We start from the raw sequence: 22677 nt of genomic DNA, 5'->3' as shown, positions 1-22677 counted from the left end.
AAACACAAAATGAGAATAAAATAATTCTACATTAATTTAGATGAGCTGGCTTGGAATGAAATCAGTAATTTAAGTTGAAATTGAATAAATTTGGTAGATTTAGGGAAACCATTAAAATGACAACTAAACACAAATAATCATATAGTATAACGAAGGATAAACCTAACTAGAGGAGAATTTTCTTTTATCCTTTTCCCTATAATTTATGTGCCAAAATAGGACAGCAAATTTCCTTCTAAATAATACTAAAACACTATTCATACACCTTCTTTGGATGGTAATTGTTATCGTTCGTACGGTATTGTATTGTTAGTTTAATTATAATGTTTATTTTGATTGTTATTTAAATTTTATTATATCGTATCATTTAAATTCATTGTTAAATAATGATGAAAAGATTCATTTCATGGAAAGATCAATTTGATATGATCGTGTCATCACCATAATATTTTCTTCTTACTTTATTATTATTTATTATTAAATAAAAAAAGTATTTGCATGGGCAAAGTTGTCTTTCTGTTTTTTTTTTCTCGTCTGCTAAAAAACGAATTTCATATATATAATGAAGAAAGCGAAACATAAACTGAAACTGAAAGGAACTTTTTACTTCTTCCAATTTCCGCTTTCTTTCTCTCTCTACATTGCTCGTCCTTCAGGGTATCATTCTCTCTCTACAACATATATTTTATTCATATAGTGTATGATTGTTATGTTTCTGTATAATTTTTAATTATTCTCTTTCGAATAGAAAAATATTGTATTGTATAATGTAAATTGTTGCTTTGTAATTCTTTTTGAGGTTTAGATCGTTCTCTTTCAGATTTTTAATATTTTTCCATGTACACTGATTAATTTTACTTTTGTTTATCGTGAAAAATTTGAATTCAACTCGCTTAAAGCGTGATAAAAGATGGCAGCGAAATCTCTTTGAAATTTTGAATTATTAATGTGTAACTGTTTGCAAGCTGCCTTTTTGATCGTCTATTGGAGGTTAGTTTGCTTTAAGCAATAGAAATGATGGGCTAGCGGTCGATGAAGTAGGTTGAGAACTCTGGAGTTTCAGGTTATATCTGTTGCTGGTGGAAGGTGACAGGCATCGTGTAGAATTGGTCGAGGTGGGTGTAAGTTATTCCTAACATAATTTAAGAGGATGGTGAGAAGGTGAATTCCTATTGTACAGTTCTCTCTATCATAAAACATGATAATGTTGACAAAAATAAACAAAGTAGGATCGGTTATGTGAATACTCACTGTTCCATTAGTATTATGAGGATTCATCGTAAATTGGCAAGTTTTACGTTGGGTGTCAGCCTACCATAACCCTTCTCCTTTATTTGGAATTGGGACCGGTTGTGTGATCTTGTTCGAAAGAGACAATTTCTTTTTGTTCCTTTTGTATGGAGGAGAATAAAGTATTTGATATTACTGTGACTTAAGTTGATAGGCATTTGTTTGATGCACCCTTTAAATGGTATTTTCGGGGGCATCATGACTCGTGTGTGTGTTTCTTTATGGTTTCACTTTTCTTCTGCAAATTCTACAGCAGTTTAGAGCTACCAGTAGATATGAAATGTAAATTTGGATCATCTTTGGAGTTTGGGGTAATGACTTGAGAATAAGGATTCCAAGTGAGATGATTAATAGTTTTATGCTTAACGTATAAAAAGATAAAAAATTTGTGTTGATTCTTGGCCGTTAAGATAGTGTTAGCTCATCATTTGGGACTACAAATTTCCTGGAAGTTAGGATGCTGTATTAGGCATACTCTCCTTGTTCATATTATTGAGGTCAATATGATCTGATAAATGGTATTACCCATCTGTTCATGAATATTCAATTCATAGACCTTTTGTGGTAAATATGGTGTTGGATATGACTTTCATGGTTATTATTTCTTAAATGAGTCAACAAACTGCAACTACTATTAGAATAGAGGTCTGGCTTCCTATTCTTATTTGTGGACTGAGAAAGAATTAAATTTTTTCCCCTTATTTTACTTTGTTGTTTTGTTCTATAGGTCAAATATGTCTATCAATGAGTTCAACTACTCTGCTTTTCTTTCTTTCAGGTCAAAGCAGGGGGAATTCATGAAATCATTTTATACTGGGTGTGTGCTTTAGCTAGTGAGGGAATCTTGTCCTCTCCATATAATATTAACCTGAAACTTCTTGGAATTTTGCATGTCTGGCTCTGTGGCCATTGTTGATAGCATTGGAAAAACACTTTCTTTGTCAGATAGAACAAAGTCTCTCGACCCTGTGTCAATTAATGAAAATAACCGCTCTAGTAAATGGACAAACAGTGAAGTCAATCATACTTCTGAAAGCGCCAGCTTTAGAATTAGGGATCTCTTCTTACCAAATGGGGACTCGTATTCTGGATCTCTGCTGGGAAAAATACCTGAGGGTTCAGGAAAGTATGTCTGGTCTGATGGTAGTCGGTATGAGGGTGAGTGGAGACATGGAATGAGGCACGGGCATGGGAAACTAGAATGGTCTACTGGTGCTGTATATGATGGTGAGTTTTCAGGTGGCTATATGCATGGTGAGGGAATGCATATTGCACCTGATAAAGTGACTTATAGGGGACGCTGGCGGTTCAACCTCAAACATGGTTTAGGGTATCAAGTGTATCCCAATGGAGATTTTTTCGAAGGGTCCTGGATTAGAGGAACCCCTGAAGGACCTGGTAAGTATAAATGGGCGAATGGTAATGTCTACGTGGGTAATATGAAGGGAGGGACGTTATCTGGAAAAGGAACTCTCACTTGGATCAATGGAGATTCATATGAAGGAAGCTGGTTAAATGGCATGATGCACGGTCCTGGTGCATATACTTGGAGAGATGGTGGCTGTTATATTGGAACATGGACACATGGACTAAAAGATGGAAAGGGAACATTTTATCCTAGCGGTAGCAGACTTACGGCTGGCCAGGAATTTTACCTCAATGCTTTGAGAAAACAAGGATTACTGCCAGATTTGAGAAAACAAAAACGAGTCTCGCATATTTCTCCCTCCTCTTCAGTAGATACAGGAAATGTTAAAGTAAGTGGAAACAAAGGATCCTCAAGATATTCATATGATAGGCTTTCAAAGGGGGACATATCAAATCTTGAACAGTCACATCCCACTAATGTTACTCTGGAAAGACGATGGAGTCTTGAAGTAGCTATTGAGAAGGTAATTGGAAATGATATAGATGGTGTTGACACTGGGAACGATATGAATACTCCAATTTTAGAAAGAGAATACATGCAAGGTGTACTAATCAGTGAGGTTGTCCTAAATGATCGATTCTCACCAGCTAGAACAGCAGCAAAAAGGAGACAAAGGAAACTTGTGAGGGAGTCGAAGGGGCCAGGTGAAGCAATTATTAAGGGTCATAGGCGTTACAATGTAATGCTTAGTTTGCAGCTTGGTATCAGGTGCACTACTTACATCTGCTCAAAGTTTGTTTTTCTCTCATGTTTGCAGCAGATTGACTTTAGCTGGACTTTGTTGGTGCTGTTTTTTTGTTAATTCCTTTTTGTTTGTCAAACTACTTAAGCAATGCTATAATACTAGTCCCTTTCTAAGTTTATTTCCACTATCTTCTTTAGCTAAGGTAGTTAACAAAAAACGAAAAGAAAAAGGAAAAAGGAGAGAGTTGAATTTGATATTGAGTTGGAAATGAAGTAGTTAACAGTCATGGTTTCGTCTTACGATTTACTTGAATACTTGGAAGGACCATTAGAATTGCCTGCTATGATTCTTATTTTTCTGTAAATCACTATGACTTGGAGGAAGGATGGAAGTCCTTGGTATCATGGCAACTAAAAAAGAAGTTTGCATCTTCGCGAAGTTATGTCTTTGCAAGTCAAAGGACGGTTGCATCTCCACAAAGTGCTATCTACTGGATTTCTGAGTTAGATGCTGAAAGTTGTTAAATTGTATCATGTAATCATGGAAAAATGAAGGAATACCATTCAGTAAAAAAAAGTGTAGTTTCTTTTGATATTTATTTCATATTAAGACTTTAAAAAAGGTAAAATATATCATAGGCGAAAAACAGAATAACAAGTTCCTAAACTCAAAGGGTCAGAGGATTATGTTAACGAGGTTGATCATGGTTGGTATTTTGGTCACCTCCATTTAGGTGGAATTTGTTTGTCATTACTTTTCTGAGATCTTGTAACATTCTTTTTTCCAGAAACGCTTATTTGTTGAAGTTTCTTCAAGACGTTTTGCAAAAAAATTCTTTCATAAAGCTGTTTTTTGAAGAAGTGATTTTGGTGTGTTTTCAAAAAAGAATTTTTTCTTAATTCCACCAAACACTCAAAAATCTTCAGAAAAACTACATAAATCCAGATATTTTTTTCTTTTTGCACAATATTTTTTCCTAAGAAATGTTTACATACACTTTTCTCGAAAGATGTCTATTGGAAGCAGGAGCATACTACGTAATTAATCAGATAATAGTAAATTGAACAAAGGGCAAGTCTTAGAGAAAACTAGAATGTAAATTGATGATAGAAACATCTTATGTCAGTGGAGTTTGTAAAAGCCTTTTTATCCCATCTATAATTTCTGTGTTATTCCTGAAGTGCGAATAGAATAGTATTGGATGTGAAGACTTGTTTATCAGTAGGACCCATTTGTTATATGAAGAGGTTAACCATGTCGACAGTTTTATTTGCTTTTGCCTTGATTTCTCCTAAAATGCTGCGCAAACAAATGAAGGTGAGGTTTGTCTACCACTAAAGTCTTCACTGCAATTCAGCACATGTTTTAGACATGCACTGTAATGTTGCTTATGAAGTTCTTTTGACTCAATTGCGCCAAGTGCGCTAATATTGTACCTCTCAATTTCATTATGAATGTACCAGGTTGATTATTAAAATATATTCAAACATGTTTTGCGTCTCAGCACCCTCATATAACAAGTCATCCAATCTATTTATACAAGCAGAGATTCTCTCTTTACACAAAAGTATAAATGAAACAAAAACGATCCTTTAATACTCTCACTATATTGAAAAGTTCACTGGTTCTTTCAGTCCATATAAGCAAAAGAGACATAGTGCAGTGATGTTCTTTCAGTTACGTTCTTCTCTTTTCCTATCTTTGTAATCACAGCTTGAAATTGGTTCACTGATAGTTTTTGGTAACTCCCGTCAAATATTTGAACATAACAGACACCATGCTCCATATGTGACTGTGAGGTTCAAATAAAGACAATCATACCGGACAAATAGTTACTGTCCTTCTGTTTATCGTATATGAAACTTTATGACCGGTTAAGCTTCTAGTTTACTCATTTTGAGAAGTTTTGAAATATGACCAGATACAGCGTGGGGAAAGTTACACCGCGACAAAGGCGAGAAGTGGGAGCTTCTGATTTTGGTGCCTGTGCGTGCTCTCGGATTTATTTTCCAAAAAAAGGATCTCGATTGACACCTTCTCATCAATCAGAAGATTTCAAATGGAAAGATTATCGTCCAGTTGTTTTCAGGTTTGTCATTTACCATCTTCTACCTTCAAAATCAATTGCAATTTGTGATTCCATTGTTTTTTTTCACGACCGGGGTTACCCCCTAGACGTAACATGGCGTAGTTGACCCCGAAGGGGACGCATACAAGCCCTTAGCATAATCATACAACATTTTTATTTGAATAACTGATCAACTGAGCCAACCACTTGTATCCCTTCATATATTCATTTTCTAGGTGCAACAGATGGTGTCTTAGAAGTCGAACTAATTATTAGTATTTTGTTTCTTCATTTATATGCATGTGTGGAGTAAGTGGAATGAATTTACCTTCTTGTAGGAATCTTAGGGAATTGTTCAAGATTGATACTGCTGACTACATGATGTCCATCTGTGGAAATGATGCACTTAGAGAACTTTCTTCTCCTGGGAAAAGTGGCAGTGTGTTTTTCCTGTCTCAAGATGGTCGTTTCATGATTAAGACATTACGGAAGTCAGAAGTTAAGGTATGCTATGTTAGCTTAAATGATTAAATCTCATGCTTTGATGTATCACAGTCCGCCTCTTAAACTATTTTACCAGGGTGTTGGTCATGATTGTTCAGTTCAGGGAACACATCTACATGTAGTTGGAAAAGATTATTTAAGAGATAGAGATAGGGATAATCGAACTACTTCCTCATTCCGAAAGTTTCATTTATCTCGTTAGATTGCCTTGGAAAAATCGAATCTGGAATTTCTGCTTTCTTCTATTTCAACATGCTTCTTGAAGAGCTATCCTTCCGGGCTAATGCTTGGCATGTTTTCTTGTTCTTGTTATAGCTATAAAGTCTTTGTTTTGATACGTAATTTATTGCATAGCAGCACTGAAATAGTGCTTACAATGTAGTTAACTTCTCAAAACAACTCTTTTTTTAAATCTCTGACTAATTTATCAGCAATCCTCTGATACTTTTAAGTTAGGTATATGAAAAAGAGAACTTCTCCAATTAGTGGGTTGGTAATCATTCTTATTACGTGCACTTTTTACATGTAGGTTCTTCTGCGAATGCTTCCAAATTATCATCGTCATGTCAAGACATATGAGAATACTCTCATCACTAAATTCTTTGGTCTTCACATGATAAAGCCCTCGAGAGGACAAATGGTATAAATTTAGACATTCAAATTATTTCATCATTCCCTTCTTTTACTTGTGAGTTTCCTCAAACCGAGTAACATAAAGTTAGGATAACTTAAGAAGTTATATTACACCAAATATGTGTACTCTTTAATAATGAAAACAAAATTTCATAAACTTCTGTTACAAATTTAAGTAAGATGTTGATTTATCATAGAAACAAAAAATGACTAATCATGAAATATCATATAACACATCTGAAAAACTTTAAATTTATATGTACATACTTACATGTTGAGATATTTAATTATAACCAACTCATATGTTTATCTGAGTAAAATTTGTGAAAGTATATGTTTTATACTTGTCAAAAGGAAGAACTAAACCATCTACGTTATTATGCTAAATGTATAAACCAATTTAATGTGAACGCAGAATGAGTTTTTTGCTTTTGCTTTGTATTGTTTCTTTCTTTCATTTTTCTGTCTTTTTATGATTGATCATTCATCTTAATATATAATGATTTGTTCACTTTTTTTTTTGTACTTTGATCATACATCTCAAGCACACTAACTCTCCTTCCATTTTGGATGTCCCAAAATGTTTGGCACCATTCCGTTTCTATACAGCTTTCACAATATAAACTACTCAAATTTTAAAATTTGATGTGCAAATGTTATATCACCATATGCTTCAGCTTCATTATCATTACTATAATCTGCAAGTTAATTCAATATGTTGAACACATATACAACCATTATGAGATGGAGTATCATTTTTCTCCATGTCTTTTTCATTTGGTGGTATGGTTCCAGAACACTTTTTTAATGTGCATGATCTCATTTGAAGAAAGAATGTGTAGATTCTTGCATATAAAAAGCTTAACTCTTTTTCTTTTCAATTACATTTGCAGTTACGCTTTGTAGTAATGGGAAATATGTTCTGCACAGAGTTAAGAATCCACCGAAGATTTGATCTTAAAGGTTCCTCACTTGGACGATCTGCAAATAAGGTCGAAATTGACGAGAACACAATTCTCAAGGATCTAGATTTGAACTACTGCTTTTATCTAGAGCCTTCTTGGCGTGAAGCTTTACTAAAGTGAGTCTTGGTAAAGTATTCCGTATTTTGCATGTATTTTCTCTGATGTTTATGCACTGAACCTTTTCTTTTCTTCTTATTTGTACATAGATCTTCCATAGGGCTTCTTGTTTAGTTAGCGAATGTTCATATGCTAGGACTTCTTCCTTCCTTCGAATCTTTTTTTTAAAAAAATTGGTGGAATGTAAGTAAAAAGGACTTCTTGTTTCTTAAAATCTTTTTCTAGCTTGAACAAAATTTCATTCTTAAGTTTGATCTAGTCCTTTAGTTATTTAGCATTTAAAATACGAAGTACTTTGTGCAGTTAGATATCCAAGGATTTGAACAGCACCAGTCATGCTTTTCTGGTAACATTGCTGTACTGCACAAGGTGGTTCAGTTAGCCCTTCAATTAATGCCCGTCAGTAGCATGATACTTTTGAGGCCTTTTGATAGTTGAAACAATTATTTTTGGAACAGAGGAAAAACTAATGAATTGCAGTTAGTTGAATAATTCCATGACTTGCTAGTTCTGACATTTTCTATTTCCTTGCATTAGGCTATCAGTATTTCTAAGCCACTATAGTAGCTGTATGCTTTAGTGACAGTTTTTTGAAATAGGCCGTATTCTTTAGTAACAGTTTTGCATCATTCATCTGATCAAATATGGTGGAAAGTTCCGGCTTCGCTCATACCAAATATTTGCAAATAATGAATGTTTTTCTTGCTGTTTTCTCCATTCTTCTAAGATGGAGGTGGCTAGTTCTTGTATTTCTGCATGTTTAATAAGATGGTTTAGAGAACATGGATCTATTAGTGCTTTACCTGTAATCAGTTACCACTTGCATTCAAAAACTTTTCGAGAGTATTTCTCTTTTATGCTTGATGATCCCTGACTTCTCTAGAGCCTCTATGTTAATAAGGATGATGGGTTGGGGGTTGGCTTAACCTGCAAAAATCTCAACCCGCTCCACCCTTCCCTGTGAAGCAGTTCCTTAACTTTTCAACCCCTTGCTGATTTATGCATTCTTGCAAATTTCTTCAAGTTTAAGAAACACAGTAAAGTTTCGAGTTCATTAACACATCTGGTACTTTAACCTGGAATAAAAAAATAGTGGCTTCCAGAGATCATCTGACAGTCTTCACTTTTATATGGTCACATACTTCACACCAAAATGATAAATCTATATGAACTCATTCAAGTTCCTATGGTAATAAGTATACAATTAATGTGTTAAACAATATACTGAAAGTTGAAATAGTTCGATAAGTGATTTGAAATAATGTTTGCTTTTTTCATTTCAATGAAAATCCTTTTAAATGCTCTCGTTTTGTTTGTTGACATCCATGTACCTGTACAGGCAGATTGAGATTGACAGCAAATTTTTGGAGCAGCAGCACATAATGGATTACAGCCTCTTGTTAGGTGTTCATTATAGAGCACCCCAGCATCTACGATCTCCCATCTCGTGCAGTGGATGTACAACAACAGAAGGATTGGGAATTGTTGCAGATGATGGTAGGTTTGTTTCTGAAAGATTATAAGTAATTATGTGGTTGAACAACTCTGAGGCTTATCACCGTGAAACCGGGTAAATTGATATCTGGTAACTATAATTTATAACTGGTCCAGAAGATCTGAACAGCAGTAAAGTCTAGATAATACTTATTTACGAGAGCCCTGAACACCAATCTAATCTCAAAGAATAAATTCCAGAGTACAAAATAGACAAACTTTCTGAATTGGTTGTTTGCTGAGTATGGACGAGTTAGAAATATTGAAAGACTATGGAACAGCCAGCGGACTAGTGAACATTTCTTTCAACATTTAGGCAAAGGTGAGTGCCCTTTAATTTTCACTAATAAACAGGCTTAGGAGTTATTATATTGTTATGCTATCAATCATTTTTGGGACCTTTGTAACCAAAAATGTGAGATAACTAGCAATGGAAGCCCATGTTAGAACCTTACTTCTATTGACTCTGATTTTCGATGAACTTCAGTGGTTTCAAATTTTTGAACTTTTCCATCTAGCTCATGCCATTTCTATAGAAGTTGGGCACACAGATCTTAACTGCAGGTCACAGTGGGACACATTATAATTGTAAAGCCATCAAATTATTTAGAAATGGATGTGAAATACCTCTCCTGTTCTTTAAGAAAACGTCCAAACAAGTATGTGACATAGGCATCAGAACAGGAAAAGAATTTACATTGTACAGTGAATTTGTCATCGACTTCAGCGTTCTAGTAATAGACCAGAGTTTTAAGGCTCTTTTGTGTGTTAAATGTAGCTTGTGCATACTTTGTATATATCAATACTAGATGTATTTATACAATCCAGAAGTTTCGTATCAATACTGGGAGTTCTTTGTAATTTTTTTATGGGGCAGAAAGCATAATAGTTTCTTTAATGTATATTACTGATCTCCCTTTCTAATTTGTGAGGGCGCACGATCACCAGGGGTGGAGCCACCTTTATACTTACGGGTTCGATAGAACCCAATAGCTTTGGCTCTAGCTTTGTTTTTGTATAAACATTTCATTTACTATGTATGAATCATTTATCCAGAACCCAGTAAAACAAAAAAGGAAGGATTATGGTCCAGAACACAAACTAAAAATCATGGATTTGCCTCTAGAACTGATCGCTATTTCTGAACTTTTTCTTCTTTTGTAAATTACAGAGTCTCTAGAGGATGAAATATTACCCCAAGGCCTTGTTTTAGTCCCTCGTGGTGCAGATGATAATTGTGTAGTAGTGGGTTCTCATGTCAGAGGCAGACGATTGCGAACATCATCTGCCACTGGTGGTGACAAGGAAGTGGATCTCCTCCTCCCTGGGACAGCAAGGTATTTTCAAAAAGCTTGAACGTGCTACTTTCCTTTTGTGGTGCATTCTAAGCACACTCAGAGAACCATGCTAAGACAATGTACTGCAGGACTCAGTAGGTTACTAGAACCACAGTGCAGCGAGTATGTTTAAGTATGAATACTACTGTTTATTAGGAGTTCCGTGCCACTCAAAAGACTGTAGTTAACACAAAACTTACAAGTTGAGCCAGTCAATGGCAAAGCCAGGATTTTCACTAAGGGGGGTTCAGTAGATGAAGAAGTAAGCACACGAAGAACCCGAAGGGCGGATACATAAAAAATAATTTTAACTATGTATAAACAATGCAATTTTCGGCCTTACCTGTCTCCATCCCTATAGCCAGAATGCAAGCTCATGAATCTTATACGACCTTAAGGAAGTCAGTATTTCGCGTGTAGACTATAATCTTGATTAGTTTGTACGATTTTAGTTTACTGTTTTTGTTGATATATATTCTAAAAGTCACGTCTTTCATGTCCCTAAACAGGCTCCAGATTCAGCTTGGAGTGAATATGCCTGCAAGGGCAGATCATATACCCGGGAAAGGTGATACACGAATGTTTCTTGAAGTATACGATGTTGTATTGTATGTCGGCATCATTGACATATTGCAAGAATACAATCTACGTAAGAAAATAGAACATGCACACAAATCAGTTCTGTTTGATTCTATGTCCATATCTGCTGTGGAACCAACATTTTACTCGCAGCGTTTTTTACAGTTCATCCGAAAGGTGTTTCCTGCACGTTCTTTAGTAAATTAGAAGAGTTTGTACATTGTCGTTTACACCTCATACTTAACCTCAAACAGGGATTAGTCCCATGATTTGTTTTGTAGTTAGCAGATAAATATCTACTGTTAGCGTTAAGTGAGAATACGCAAGACGGATTATGTACATAGTGATTTTCAATTTTTTTTTGAAGAAAATAAATTTGAACTCTTCTGGCTACAATACTTTTCTTTACTGCCATAACATTTCTTCATCTTATACTTCCGTTTTCTATTATGAAGATACCACCAACACAATGTTTTCTGGATTCCCTGTGTTATTAGTATTCAGATGAGAATCCTCGTAATCATAAATTAGACTATTACTGGTATTAATATTGTTATAGGCTTATAGCTACTAGAATTTCAATTCAGTATAGAGGACCTTGATTTGAAACGGATTTCAGCCATCAATCCAAGATATTTTCATATTAAAAAAAATTACCATATAGTTAGAAGTTCAAATCAATTTTAAAATATTGCCTAAAGTTTGCTTAGCATTTTAAAAAGTGGTAATATTTGTTGGTGGAGCCTGACCCCTTAATACACTCTATATTTACCTCAATGCCACTCCAGGAATGAAAGGAAGTAGAAGAAAGGGAAAAGAATAAGCATAACTTGCAATGACATTGTTCTTACTCTTCAGCCACCCATTTTTTTCTCTCTTCTCTCTGTATATATATTAAAGGGTGAATGATATGTCATAGGATTTTATTGCATCTTTCTCGGTGGAGCTAGAGAGAGTAAGTTTTTCATTGATCGAGGGAGAAAGAGAATAGGATCATCAACGGCCATGCAGAACAGCAGCAGCTATGATCTGTCGTTTAAGATCTTATTAATCGGTGATTCAGGAGTAGGGAAGAGCAGCTTGCTCCTCAGTTTCATTTCTAATGCTGTTGACGATATTACACCTACCATTGGTATATTCATCTTCATCCAACAACAATTATATTACTAGATGTATGTTTTAGTTTAAGCTAAGTTGGAGTTAGTTATAGGAATCCTCTGGAAGATGAGCATTGATCATTTAAACTTATCTTAATCCAATTGTCAATAATTTAGGCTCTCTAGCTCTTTGTAATATCTAGAGTGCATCGGGCTGCCCTTTCTCTTAGCTATGTAATTTGTTTTTTCTTGAAAAAATAATTCTATCGAAAAACTAATCACTCTGCATCCTATGGTTGCATTATTGTGGATTTTGCTGGATTAGTAGCCGTTACTTTTAAGCATCTGAATTGAACGTTTCATTGATCGACTAGGTGTCGATTTTAAGATCAAGACGCTCACTGTTGGTGGGAAAAGATTGAAGCTTACCATTTGGGACACAGGTAAGATTTTTCTGTATTCCGTAACAGCTAAGACTAACTGTGAAGTACGTCCTAATACTTTTCGAGGTGTTTTTTTTTTCCAGTTGTATTGAAGATTTAATGCCAGGTTGTAATCTTTTAACATATCTTCTACAGCTGGACAGGAGAAGTTCAGGACATTGACAAGCTCCTACTTCAGAGGTGCTCAGGGGATCATTCTTGGTATGTCATATGACTGATAGAGGGTCATTTTTTTCCGGATTTATTTTCTTGTGCTATTACTATGTTTCGTCTGAATTTTTCATTTGTGTTTTCGTATCTGTGTTTATAATATCGGATAAACATTACTGTAAATCACAGTTTATGATGTGACAAGGAGAGATACATTCACAAACCTGTCTGATGTGTGGGCAAAAGAAGTGGAGCTTTATTGTACTAATGAGGATTGTGTTAAGATGTTAGTCGGAAACAAAGTTGACAGAGTAAGTTTTCTGCAAGAATGAATATGCTTGTGTATATATTCTTTGTATGCTTAAAGTCACTACGGAGATTGATTAATTGATATGGAATTTCAGGAATCTGAGAGGGTTGTTCGCAGGGAGGAAGGTGTTGCTCTAGCAAAAGAGCTTGGAAGTTTATTTCTCGAATGTAGTGCTAAAACTCGCGCAAATGTAGAGCAATGCTTTGAAGAGCTCACGTTAAAGGTACGTATGTGCTGTATTCCCTTTACTCACTGTACAATTCAACAGAGATGTTACATTCAATGTTCGCCTTTTTATTGATCTTCTTAATGGACAACTTAACTAGATAATGGAGGTGCCTAGTCTTCTGGAAGAAGGATCTGTTCCAGGGAAGAAAAATATATTGATACAGAAACAACAAAAACAACAAACAACACAGTCGCTAAGTAGTTGTTGTTCATGAAACTCTCCGAACTAGGACCAAACGCGAACAGATATATCAAAGGAATGCTTATATGTTTACACATCAACTCTTGATCAAACATGTAAATATTACGTTCTATATAATATAAAATGACACAACTTCAAGTTACTGAGTATACAAAATTACCAGTTACAGAGAAAATGAGGGACAATAACAGGACTCATCAGACAGTACACAATATCATTGATTATAAATAGTCTTTAATAGAGATATTAATGACATTAATTAAGCAGATCCCATAATAAGTCAATATCCCAACCATCACTTTCTCCTTGTAGCATGATTGGTGAATTATTATTTTCGTCATGCAACAAATTTGATAATAACTTAGTTTCTTCTTCAAAGCTCAATACTACTGCTTCTTCATCCTCAATTTCATTACAATTTTCCAGTAAACTTGTCCACCATTCAACTCTGTCATCGTCTATAGACGATGGCAATGTTGTTGTTTCTCCCGTTGGCTTCTCACAAATATTTACTACGATTTCTTTGTTGCGTTGTTCATCATTTTTATCTAATGTGTTTGTGATCATACTTTTGTTGTTGCACAAAGAAACATTCTTTGCATTTGATGATACCGTTCGAGGTTGAGGTTTTATTATTTCATTTTTCGTAATATTAGTATTTAACTTCCTTAGAAGACGAGTAATCCAGTAGTTTTTTATATCGTTTGTTGTCCTTCCCTGAAGTCTACCAGCAATAAGTGACCACCTACACGAAATAACATAATCTTTAGATGATATGGTTACACATTTTACAACATATAGTACCGCATGAACGGACATGTTATATAATACGTAGTAATGTAATTTATGTAATCGAGTGTAACTAATATATATGAGATTAAAGTATTAAACATTATAAAGTACTAATTAATTGCCTGTTGCCTAAGAGCTAATGAAGCGTCAAAATTAAATCCACTTCATCTGGTTCAAAGTCACCTCTCTTGATATGTGGCTGCAGATAATTTAGCCATCTCAGTCTACAGCTTTTCCGACATCTATTTAGACTCGCATGTATTAACATAAAATTTAAGAAAGAAAGAATGATAAATCGGAAAATAGCAGTATTATTATAACGTTTAATTACCAGCTCTAGAAGGAACAAGATTCCACTTTCCTTCACCATATTTTTAATGCATTTTCTCAAGTGAAAATCTTCTTGTTCAGTCCACGAACCTTTCCTACTCCCAATGATGTGCACATAGGAGTATTCATTATATGTTTCACACTGCATATGATGGAAATGAAGTACAGGAATCGATAGATAATAACAATATGAACTACGAGAAATAATAGATAGTAATAAAAATCGGAGGATAAGAAATTACAGGAGCAATATTACGACTATTAATATGAACGAACAACAAGACAACACACTATAACCTATTAACCTTCTATCTAATCTATATATGTCCTTCACACCCTTCTATATATAAGATCATGTCCTTGATAAACTAAAACCAGTCTTATATCTTGTCTAATCATCTCTCCTCCAATATTTCTCGCGCTAATTCTTCCTCTACAATTTTTAAAAGTAACAATTTATATTTGACAAAGTAAAAAGTGACTTGAGAGGTAAATCTAAACAAGTATTTTAACGATAATAGTATATTTGAGATCACAATAATCAATTAGAGGTTACTTATCATATTTCAGTGGCAAATTTGAGTCAGCCCATCTAACAACAAGAGAATATTTAAGATCAAATAAATGACAAATTTATTCTATTTCTCGTTAGTTGAAAAAATTTGAAATACCCTTTTCCTATTTTGAAAATGTCATTTGATTATTATGATCTTATACAAAAGGATAAAATGTTGAAATCAAATATAAAAAGCAAGATATATATACATACATAAAATAATTGGAACAATAACAGTAATAAAATAATTGGAACAATAACAGTATAATAATAAAATATGACAACTAGAGAGGACCTTTCACAAGCTGTTGGCCTGCTGGTAATTATATAACTTGTTCTTTAATTTCCACAATATTTTGTAAGTCATATTTGAGGCTCTTTATATAGGGCAGGCACACTGGACTTATTGAAGGGACACTAATCACGAGAGCCTTTCATGCAAAATGTCACACGTAGTACTCCCTCAATTTCACAAAGAATGATCTGGTTTGACTTGATATGGAGTTTAAGAGTATAAAGAAGACTTTTGTTTCTTGTAATTTTAAATTAAAGTTAGGTTAAATGTACAAAATTGTCTTTTGATCTTGTGACGCTAAACATATCACGTGAAAGCTGATATTAAAATGTTACCGAAAAAAAAGGCCATTCTTTTTTTAGCAGACTAAAAAGAAAAGAAGGTCATTCTTAAACTAAGGGAGCAATAAATAGCATTATACCTACCATCCTCCCTCTACTAGCTAGGTTCTTGGAATTTTTTTGGTATAATGGTCAGACATCAACTTATCTCGATCATAAAAATGATAACTCAAGTTTTTTTGTCTTATTCACATAATGTTGTCAGATAAACAGACTCGGGAGGGCTTGTTTGACATTGAAAATTTTAAAGGAAAATTTATAGATATCACAATTTCTAAAATTTTCTACTATTTTAAAAATTACAAAATCGATATCACAATCTCTAAAAAGTTATAGCTCGAATATATTCATTCCCTCCTGGATATAATCCTACAATTAAGCAACATATCATTTACAATGTAGTGGACATTCAAGAAATGTATTCAATAGTAATAAAAAATTCAATATTGTTATAATTGAACAAACTTTTGAAATAGAATGTAACTAGTCTTCGATTATATAAAATTTCTGTACTTTATAAAAAATCAATATGTGGTTTGTAACGTGCCTTAGAAAGCATTATGGTGGAGAAATGATTTTGAATTTTAATTTTTTTTTTAATTCTATTCTCAATAATATTTTTATGCATATTATTTAAATTTTCTGTTGATGTATATTGCATCTTAATGCTAAAATAAATATTAAATTGAATAAATTAGCGGTGAAAGAAGACATAATTTTTTGGTGTAACTTATATAACCACTAATATATGCCTACACCACTTAATTATTTACCCCATTAAATTTTAAATATTGTAACCATACTACATATATCGCACTACTCTCTCATTTACTAGATGAAAGAAATGCTCACCTGTATAAAGGATGCTTTTTTTTTCTTATGTCGAGTGTTTAAATAGTTATTTATTGGGTGAAGTTTTTGGACTTTTTAATTAATTTAAAATTATTTGAGTACTTATACGGCGTTATTGGACTGTTATTTTTTTGAGTAGACAAGTCAAGAGTTATACTACTAGTACCAGAGTGAAGATTATGTCACACTAAACTTGAATCTCTTTTAAAATAACGAAATATCCACACTTTAATAATGAATATATTTTTATTTCAACTATAACTTATGGTATATTATTAATATATAATTAAAATTACTTTTTATATATATACAAATGTTAAATCCCTTTTAACTTTTCTTAGTGTTTACTTTTCATATTTAAACCCCTTAATAAAAAATTTGCCTCCGTCACCATGCATATACGTCTTTGGAGTGCAACACTTTTTAGGTTTCCTTCTTGCCTCCTTTTGTGTGGCTAAGAAGAAAAAAAAATCAAAATAAGTCAAAAGTAGCTTCCTTTTTTTTTATTTTTTTTTATAAGTAGTTAATTAGAGCAATTGCTCTAGGAATCACTCAACTTCCTTGATGAGAGTTCAAACAAAAAACTGTTTTTCAACACATCTTCTGAAAAATCTGTATCATTATTGTATAGAATATGCATCCTTATGTGTATAAAATATGCATATATATATACTCACTATTTATACATGGGATCAATTAGTATGAGGGAAAAAAATATATAGTCCTGAGATAAAAGTTTGATATCTAGTTTAGTTGACGTGTTTAAAAAAACTTATTTCTCCATTTATATAATAGTGATGAGATAAGTTATCCCATATACAAGATGAGATAAGTTATCGCAGGATAACTAACCTCAAAATAATTAAAAATAACTTGTTCTCAACCAAACGATCATATAGTATTCACATATTATACATGTTTTGGAGATATTTCTTGAAGGCTACCTATTAGAGATTGGAACCTTTTCTGTCCATGAAACCACCACGTGCACCCATATTCCACCATAATAAGATCCACAGTAGTAATTGGTGGAGTGGTAGTAAAATTTATCCATACAAAATTTATCTTAATCATATTTAGCTTTTATTTAAGGTTTTAATAATCAAGATCTATTTAAATCAAATAAGTATTTAAATCTTAATATAACAAATATATTTAATAACTTAAAATCTAAACCATGCAATATAAACAAATAAATCATATATATGACTATAAGATATTAAAATAACATACACTTACCATCATCTCATCTTTGAATGGTAAGTAGAGATGATTGAACAGCACAAAAAGCAAAACAACACATAGTACATAAAAAAAGTATATTTTCTCCAAGGCCTAATGTACACTTATTATTATTATTAGTAGTATTTTTAATAACAAATTTACCATTTTATTAAACATAAAAAATATCAATAGGGACAAGGGGGGCTAGGCCTTACCTTACTAATCCTAGTAAAGTGTACCTACTTCTGCTACCTAACAAGCATGAATAAAATAAGAGCTAGAGAACTAAGTATTTTCTGATCATCACAGAGTTTATAATACTTTACGATGATATTACAAATGAGGATGATTAAATAATGTAAATATATGTCAATCAAGAAAAAATTGAGTTACCAGCCATAAACTTTCTATTACTAAAGCATGAATCAAAAAAAGATTGATTGTCCATCAAAAGTAACTTGAAGCATTTTTGTCTTGTCTTCTTCTTCAAACCTATCCAACAACACATGATGCTTCATACCTTCTTCATGGATTTTTGGATCTAAATGAACATATTGATACTGTCAAATGGTTTGCTTTACCTGTCGCATCGCTAGGTGTCTTGGAACAAACTCCTCAATTATTTTATCATCCCAACTATGTTGTCTTCCATATGTCTTCTTTTTGCTTTTGTTACTTCCACTTCTTTGTTACCTAAGTGATATATCCTCTTCCTTAACCACTCTATCAAAACAAATGTTCAATATATTATCTTCCTCATCTTCATCAAGCGAATCCTCACCCAAATCCACTCCATCACAAAATCATTTTATAAAAATCATAAACATTTATGTAAACAATTACTTTCGATAATTAGGAGGAGAGACCTACCTAATTATAACTAAAGTAATGACAATTTTTAGAAGGCTTTCGCTTTTTCATGTAGGCGGAGAGAGTTACTGAGAATGTAAGAATTATTTTAATAATGAGAAATGGAATAGTTTCCAGTTAATTGTATTTTTCTTTATTACGCTATTTATTTTGTTTCTTTTATTTATATCGTGACGATTAAACTAGACTTATATTATTATTTTTATATTTACATATATCATTCCCTTTCACTAATTCTGTTATCTTATTCTTGAAACTCAAACAGTCAAATCTTATGTAATATGCAAAAATCTATTATTTTTCATTTACTAAAAGATAAATTTGTCTTTTTGGAGTCCTCTTCAATTTCAAGCCCCGAAACAAGCTAAGTCAACACTTAAATATTATTATATCAACTTATCAAATTTAACGCAACATTATTTTAATATCATTATATTAAATTTTTAGATTCTTGATCTATATTTTATTATTCTAATTTTATATTATATTTTCTCTTTGAAATTATTTTTTTATATATTCTTACTTCATAAAATTTGCGTACATATGCTCTATTCTCTCTTCTCACTAATAAAATTACACTAAATATATCATTACTATACCATTTATATCTATCAACTAGAAAAAGAATCTAAAACCTATTTATAAAGTTTGCTTTAGATCACATGCATAGAGAAATCATGTACTAACTTATGATTGCATTTGCTATAGGTGTAGCTAAATACTCTCACACAAAATTTATATTTAATAACTTAAAACTCTAATATGAAAACAGTAAAATATAGACCCTACTTAGATAACAACTGGACACATGTGTCCGTGCTTGGACTGATTCAATATTTTAGTATTTTTTTATTTTAATTTATGTGAGATAGGTAAAATTTAGAAAGATGATTAAATTTAAATATAATTTTTAGATATTTTAATTGTTAATTACTTTTTGTTTTTTTGTAAATTTATTGTGAAGAGATCCATTAAAATGTTCATAATTGAAATATTTTTTGTCATCAATATTGATTTTTTACTCAAAGTAGTTACAAGATAAAAATAAATATTACCGAAATTCAAAATAATAAGGCAATAACTAAAGAATATGAATTCAAAACTAGAAGTCATAGCTAAAACGGATTCCATAATTTTGAAAAAATTGTATACTAATTAAATTAAAGTAGAAAAAAAGAAGTAATTTTTTTTCTGAAACACGCTGAAGCTAGAAGGTACGTTGACGGAGACGTGTCTGCTTCAATGTGAAGTCTTGAATTTAAAATTAAATGTCATAGCTAAAATGAAATTTCATAATTTTGAAAAAGTTATACACTAATTAAATTAAAGTAGAACAAAATAAATAATTTTTTAAATTTTTTTCTCATAATTTCAAAAAAAAATTAAACAATAATTGAATCAAAATAAAATTAAAAATATTTTTTTTGTCAAAACATGCTGCTGCATAACTGTCTCTTATATAATAAAAAGAAATAGAAATAGAAAATATAATGTAATGCTAGTACAAGTGGTACTACAATACCATTAATTATATGTCTTTAATTTTATAAAACTAATTAAATAGATTCCATAGGTCAATATCAACTGAAAAGTCATCATTTTCTCCATGTTGCATGGTTGTTGAATTATGTTCCTCATACAACAAATTTGGTAACAACTTATTTTCTTCCTCAAAGTTCAGTACTGCTGTTGCTTCTTCCTCAAATTCTTTCCAATTTTCCAGTAAATTTGTCCACCATTTAACTCCATCATCGTCTATAGACGACGACGACGGTGTTTCTCTTGTTGGCTTCTCACAAATATTTACTGCGATTTCTTTGTTGCTTTGTTCGTCATCTTTGTCTAATGTGTTTGTGATCATACTATTGTTAGTGCACCAAGAAATATTATTTTCACTTGAGAAGGTTCGAGGTCGAGGTCCTGGCCGTGGTCGTGGTCGTAGGATAGTGCTTTTAGTGATAATCTTGAGGGTATTATTGTACTTATTCTCTTGTATCTGAGGAGGAGTTATTAATAACTTCTTGTGTAGGTGTGTGTTCCAATAGTTTTTCACATCGTTTGCTGTTCTTCCCGGAAGTCTCCCAGCAATAAGTGACCATCTAAACAAAAAAAAATAATAAAAAATATGGCATCAAAGACAACTTACTATAATATATCCGAGAGACTAGTATGTACGTAAATTTATATGTCAAAAATTACTTTTCATGAATATATATATTCAATAATTTTTGAATATTTTTTAACGAAATTTCTAACTTGCCTATTGCCTAGAAGCTTGTGAAGTCTCAAAATGAGATCTATTTCATCCAGAGCAAAGTCACCTCTCTTGATATGTGGCCTTAGATAATTCAACCACCTCAGTCTACAACTCTTTCGACATCTATTTAGACCTGCATATATTCGCATGAAATAGTAAGTGAGGATTTGTGGGTTGAACGAACCCAGTAATTTTTTCGTAAATATTGTATATGAACTAAAAAAATTAACCAAATATATATATATATTCACTTGTAAACTCCTAACAAAATTGATTTACGATTCAATAATAAAAAAGGAGGCGTGAAATGCTATTCATGCTAGAGTTATAGGTTCGGACGCCACTATCACAACAAAAGGTTAAGTTTCTCTTTTCTTAAAAAGGAAATTTTGTATAATCTAATAGATTTTGCCTAAATAGTATTTTTGCATTAACAAATTATTACTTAAAATCTACATAAATTTAAAACTTAATTATTATCATAAAATTTAAAATTCATAAAATTAAAATCTTAATTTTGCTTTACCAGCTCTAAAAGGAACAAGATGCCACTTTCCTTCTCCATACTTGTCAATACATTTCCTCAAAAGAATATCTTCTTCTTCAGTCCATGAACCTTTTCTCACTCCCAATGTCTTGGCAATATTCATGATATATTAAGTCACAAATACTGCAAATAATTCCAAAACCAAAAGCAACTATTGAGTTTAAGGCCTACAATAACGATTTTAATTAAAAATAATATAATATTTGTATATATTAATAAATTTATTAACATACATACATTATTTTAATAAAATATATTGAATTCAATCGAACATGTATCCATGCTAATAACTCTATCCCTAAATTCAAAACACTTCAAAATTTTATAATCTTACATATTAAACTATGATTTTTATAATGTGAAGTGAAATATTAAAATGAAAGAATTACCTAACTAGAATAAAAGAGGAAAGAAAGTAAAGTTAAAACAAGGGGATGATAACGAAATAATACTAAAAACACAACTATATAGAAAAAAGACCTTTTAGAAACCCTTTTGTACTTTGGTGGTGTTTTTTTTTTTTTGCTCTTTCTACAAATTTGTTATACAAAATGAGTGAAAATCTTGATCTATATAGAGATTAAGAATAATAGTAAAGTATAGAAGGGACGTGGATGGATTGTAATCAACCAAATGTGCCGTAATCTTTCTTAATGGTTCCTCTGATTTTGCAAAATAGATAATAATATAATGTCATAAATTAGATCATATATATGGGCTATTATATGTTATTTTAATTAAAAAAAAATTTAAACATTGAAGTTTGAAGACGGAGTGTGGCGATGATTATAATTTTAACAAAATATGTTTAACTGTTTGAATATACTCTTTCTAAAATGCTGAAGCATATTTAAACATTAAATATAATTTGAATGGAAAAAAACTTTTGCGAAAAAAAAGAAGATAAAAATAAAAAAGAAAAAGAAGAGTTATTAGATGTTTTTCAGATTTCAAATACAAGTTCAGTTGCATTTGATGGGCGAAATAATGATTTTAAAATGAAGTGAAAAAATACATAAATGATTAAAAGTATTTTTTGAAAAATATAAATTAGTATTCTAATTAAAAAAATAATAATAAAT

The 22677-nt window shown here is 32.0% G+C and overlaps 3 protein-coding genes across 9 annotated transcripts; 1 reads left to right on the top strand and 2 right to left on the bottom strand.

The window, feature by feature from the left end:
- Positions 1 to 577: 577 nt before the first annotated feature.
- LOC107032400 (ras-related protein RABC2a-like) lies at positions 578 to 13673 on the top strand. 7 transcript variants are annotated; one of them, XM_027912073.1, is made up of 15 exons: positions 578 to 657; positions 2069 to 3427; positions 5326 to 5493; positions 5811 to 5976; positions 6506 to 6616; positions 7503 to 7690; positions 9031 to 9188; positions 10357 to 10522; positions 11032 to 11090; positions 12021 to 12233; positions 12573 to 12641; positions 12777 to 12842; positions 12981 to 13102; positions 13196 to 13324; positions 13428 to 13673. In XM_027912073.1, the coding sequence occupies exons 2-15, from the start codon at positions 2181 to 2183 to the stop codon at positions 13542 to 13544; spliced, it is 2979 nt and encodes a 992-aa protein (XP_027767874.1). In that variant the 5' UTR covers positions 578 to 657; positions 2069 to 2180; the 3' UTR covers positions 13545 to 13673. The 7 variants fall into 7 exon arrangements, with proteins under 7 accessions (XP_027767874.1, XP_015089480.1, XP_027767875.1 ...); XM_015233994.2 differs by having other exon boundaries at positions 11032 to 11171; XM_027912074.1 differs by lacking the exon at positions 6506 to 6616 and having other exon boundaries at positions 11032 to 11171.
- LOC114074199 (transcription factor MYB113-like) lies at positions 13532 to 15235 on the bottom strand. The gene has a single exon (XM_027912078.1). The coding sequence runs from the start codon at positions 14348 to 14350 to the stop codon at positions 13787 to 13789; it is 564 nt and encodes a 187-aa protein (XP_027767879.1). The 5' UTR covers positions 14351 to 15235; the 3' UTR covers positions 13532 to 13786.
- Positions 15236 to 20250: 5015 nt separating this feature from the next.
- On the bottom strand, positions 20251 to 21725 carry LOC107001936 (transcription factor MYB113-like). The gene is made up of 3 exons (XM_015199888.2): positions 21575 to 21725; positions 21052 to 21181; positions 20251 to 20890 (listed from the first exon to the last, which is right to left on the bottom strand). The coding sequence occupies exons 1-3, from the start codon at positions 21696 to 21698 to the stop codon at positions 20344 to 20346; spliced, it is 801 nt and encodes a 266-aa protein (XP_015055374.1). The 5' UTR covers positions 21699 to 21725; the 3' UTR covers positions 20251 to 20343.
- Positions 21726 to 22677: the final 952 nt, after the last annotated feature.

Source organism: Solanum pennellii, chromosome 10, assembly GCF_001406875.1.
Source record: "Solanum pennellii chromosome 10, SPENNV200".
Lineage (NCBI taxonomy): Eukaryota > Viridiplantae > Streptophyta > Magnoliopsida > Solanales > Solanaceae > Solanum > Solanum pennellii.
This window is presented reverse-complemented; position numbering and strand designations above follow the sequence as displayed.

Bases quoted from the DNA above. Each gene is read 5' to 3' on its own strand.
- LOC107032400 (XM_015233994.2), top strand. From the start codon at position 2,181: ATGTCTGGCTCTGTGGCCATTGTTGATAGCATTGGAAAAACACTTTCT. The intron at 5,494-5,810 runs GTTTGTCATTTA...ACCTTCTTGTAG, and splicing joins TATCGTCCAGTTGTTTTCAG to GAATCTTAGGGAATTGTTCA. The intron at 12,234-12,572 runs GTATATTCATCT...TTGATCGACTAG, and splicing joins CGATATTACACCTACCATTG to GTGTCGATTTTAAGATCAAG.
- LOC114074199 (XM_027912078.1), bottom strand. From the start codon at position 14,350: ATGTCCGTTCATGCGGTACTATATGTTGTAAAATGTGTAACCATATCA.
- LOC107001936 (XM_015199888.2), bottom strand. From the start codon at position 21,698: ATGAATATTGCCAAGACATTGGGAGTGAGAAAAGGTTCATGGACTGAA. The intron at 21,182-21,574 runs GTAAAGCAAAAT...GAATATATGCAG, and splicing joins TCTTGTTCCTTTTAGAGCTG to GTCTAAATAGATGTCGAAAG. The intron at 20,891-21,051 runs GCAAGTTAGAAA...TTTTTTGTTTAG, and splicing joins CACAAGCTTCTAGGCAATAG to ATGGTCACTTATTGCTGGGA.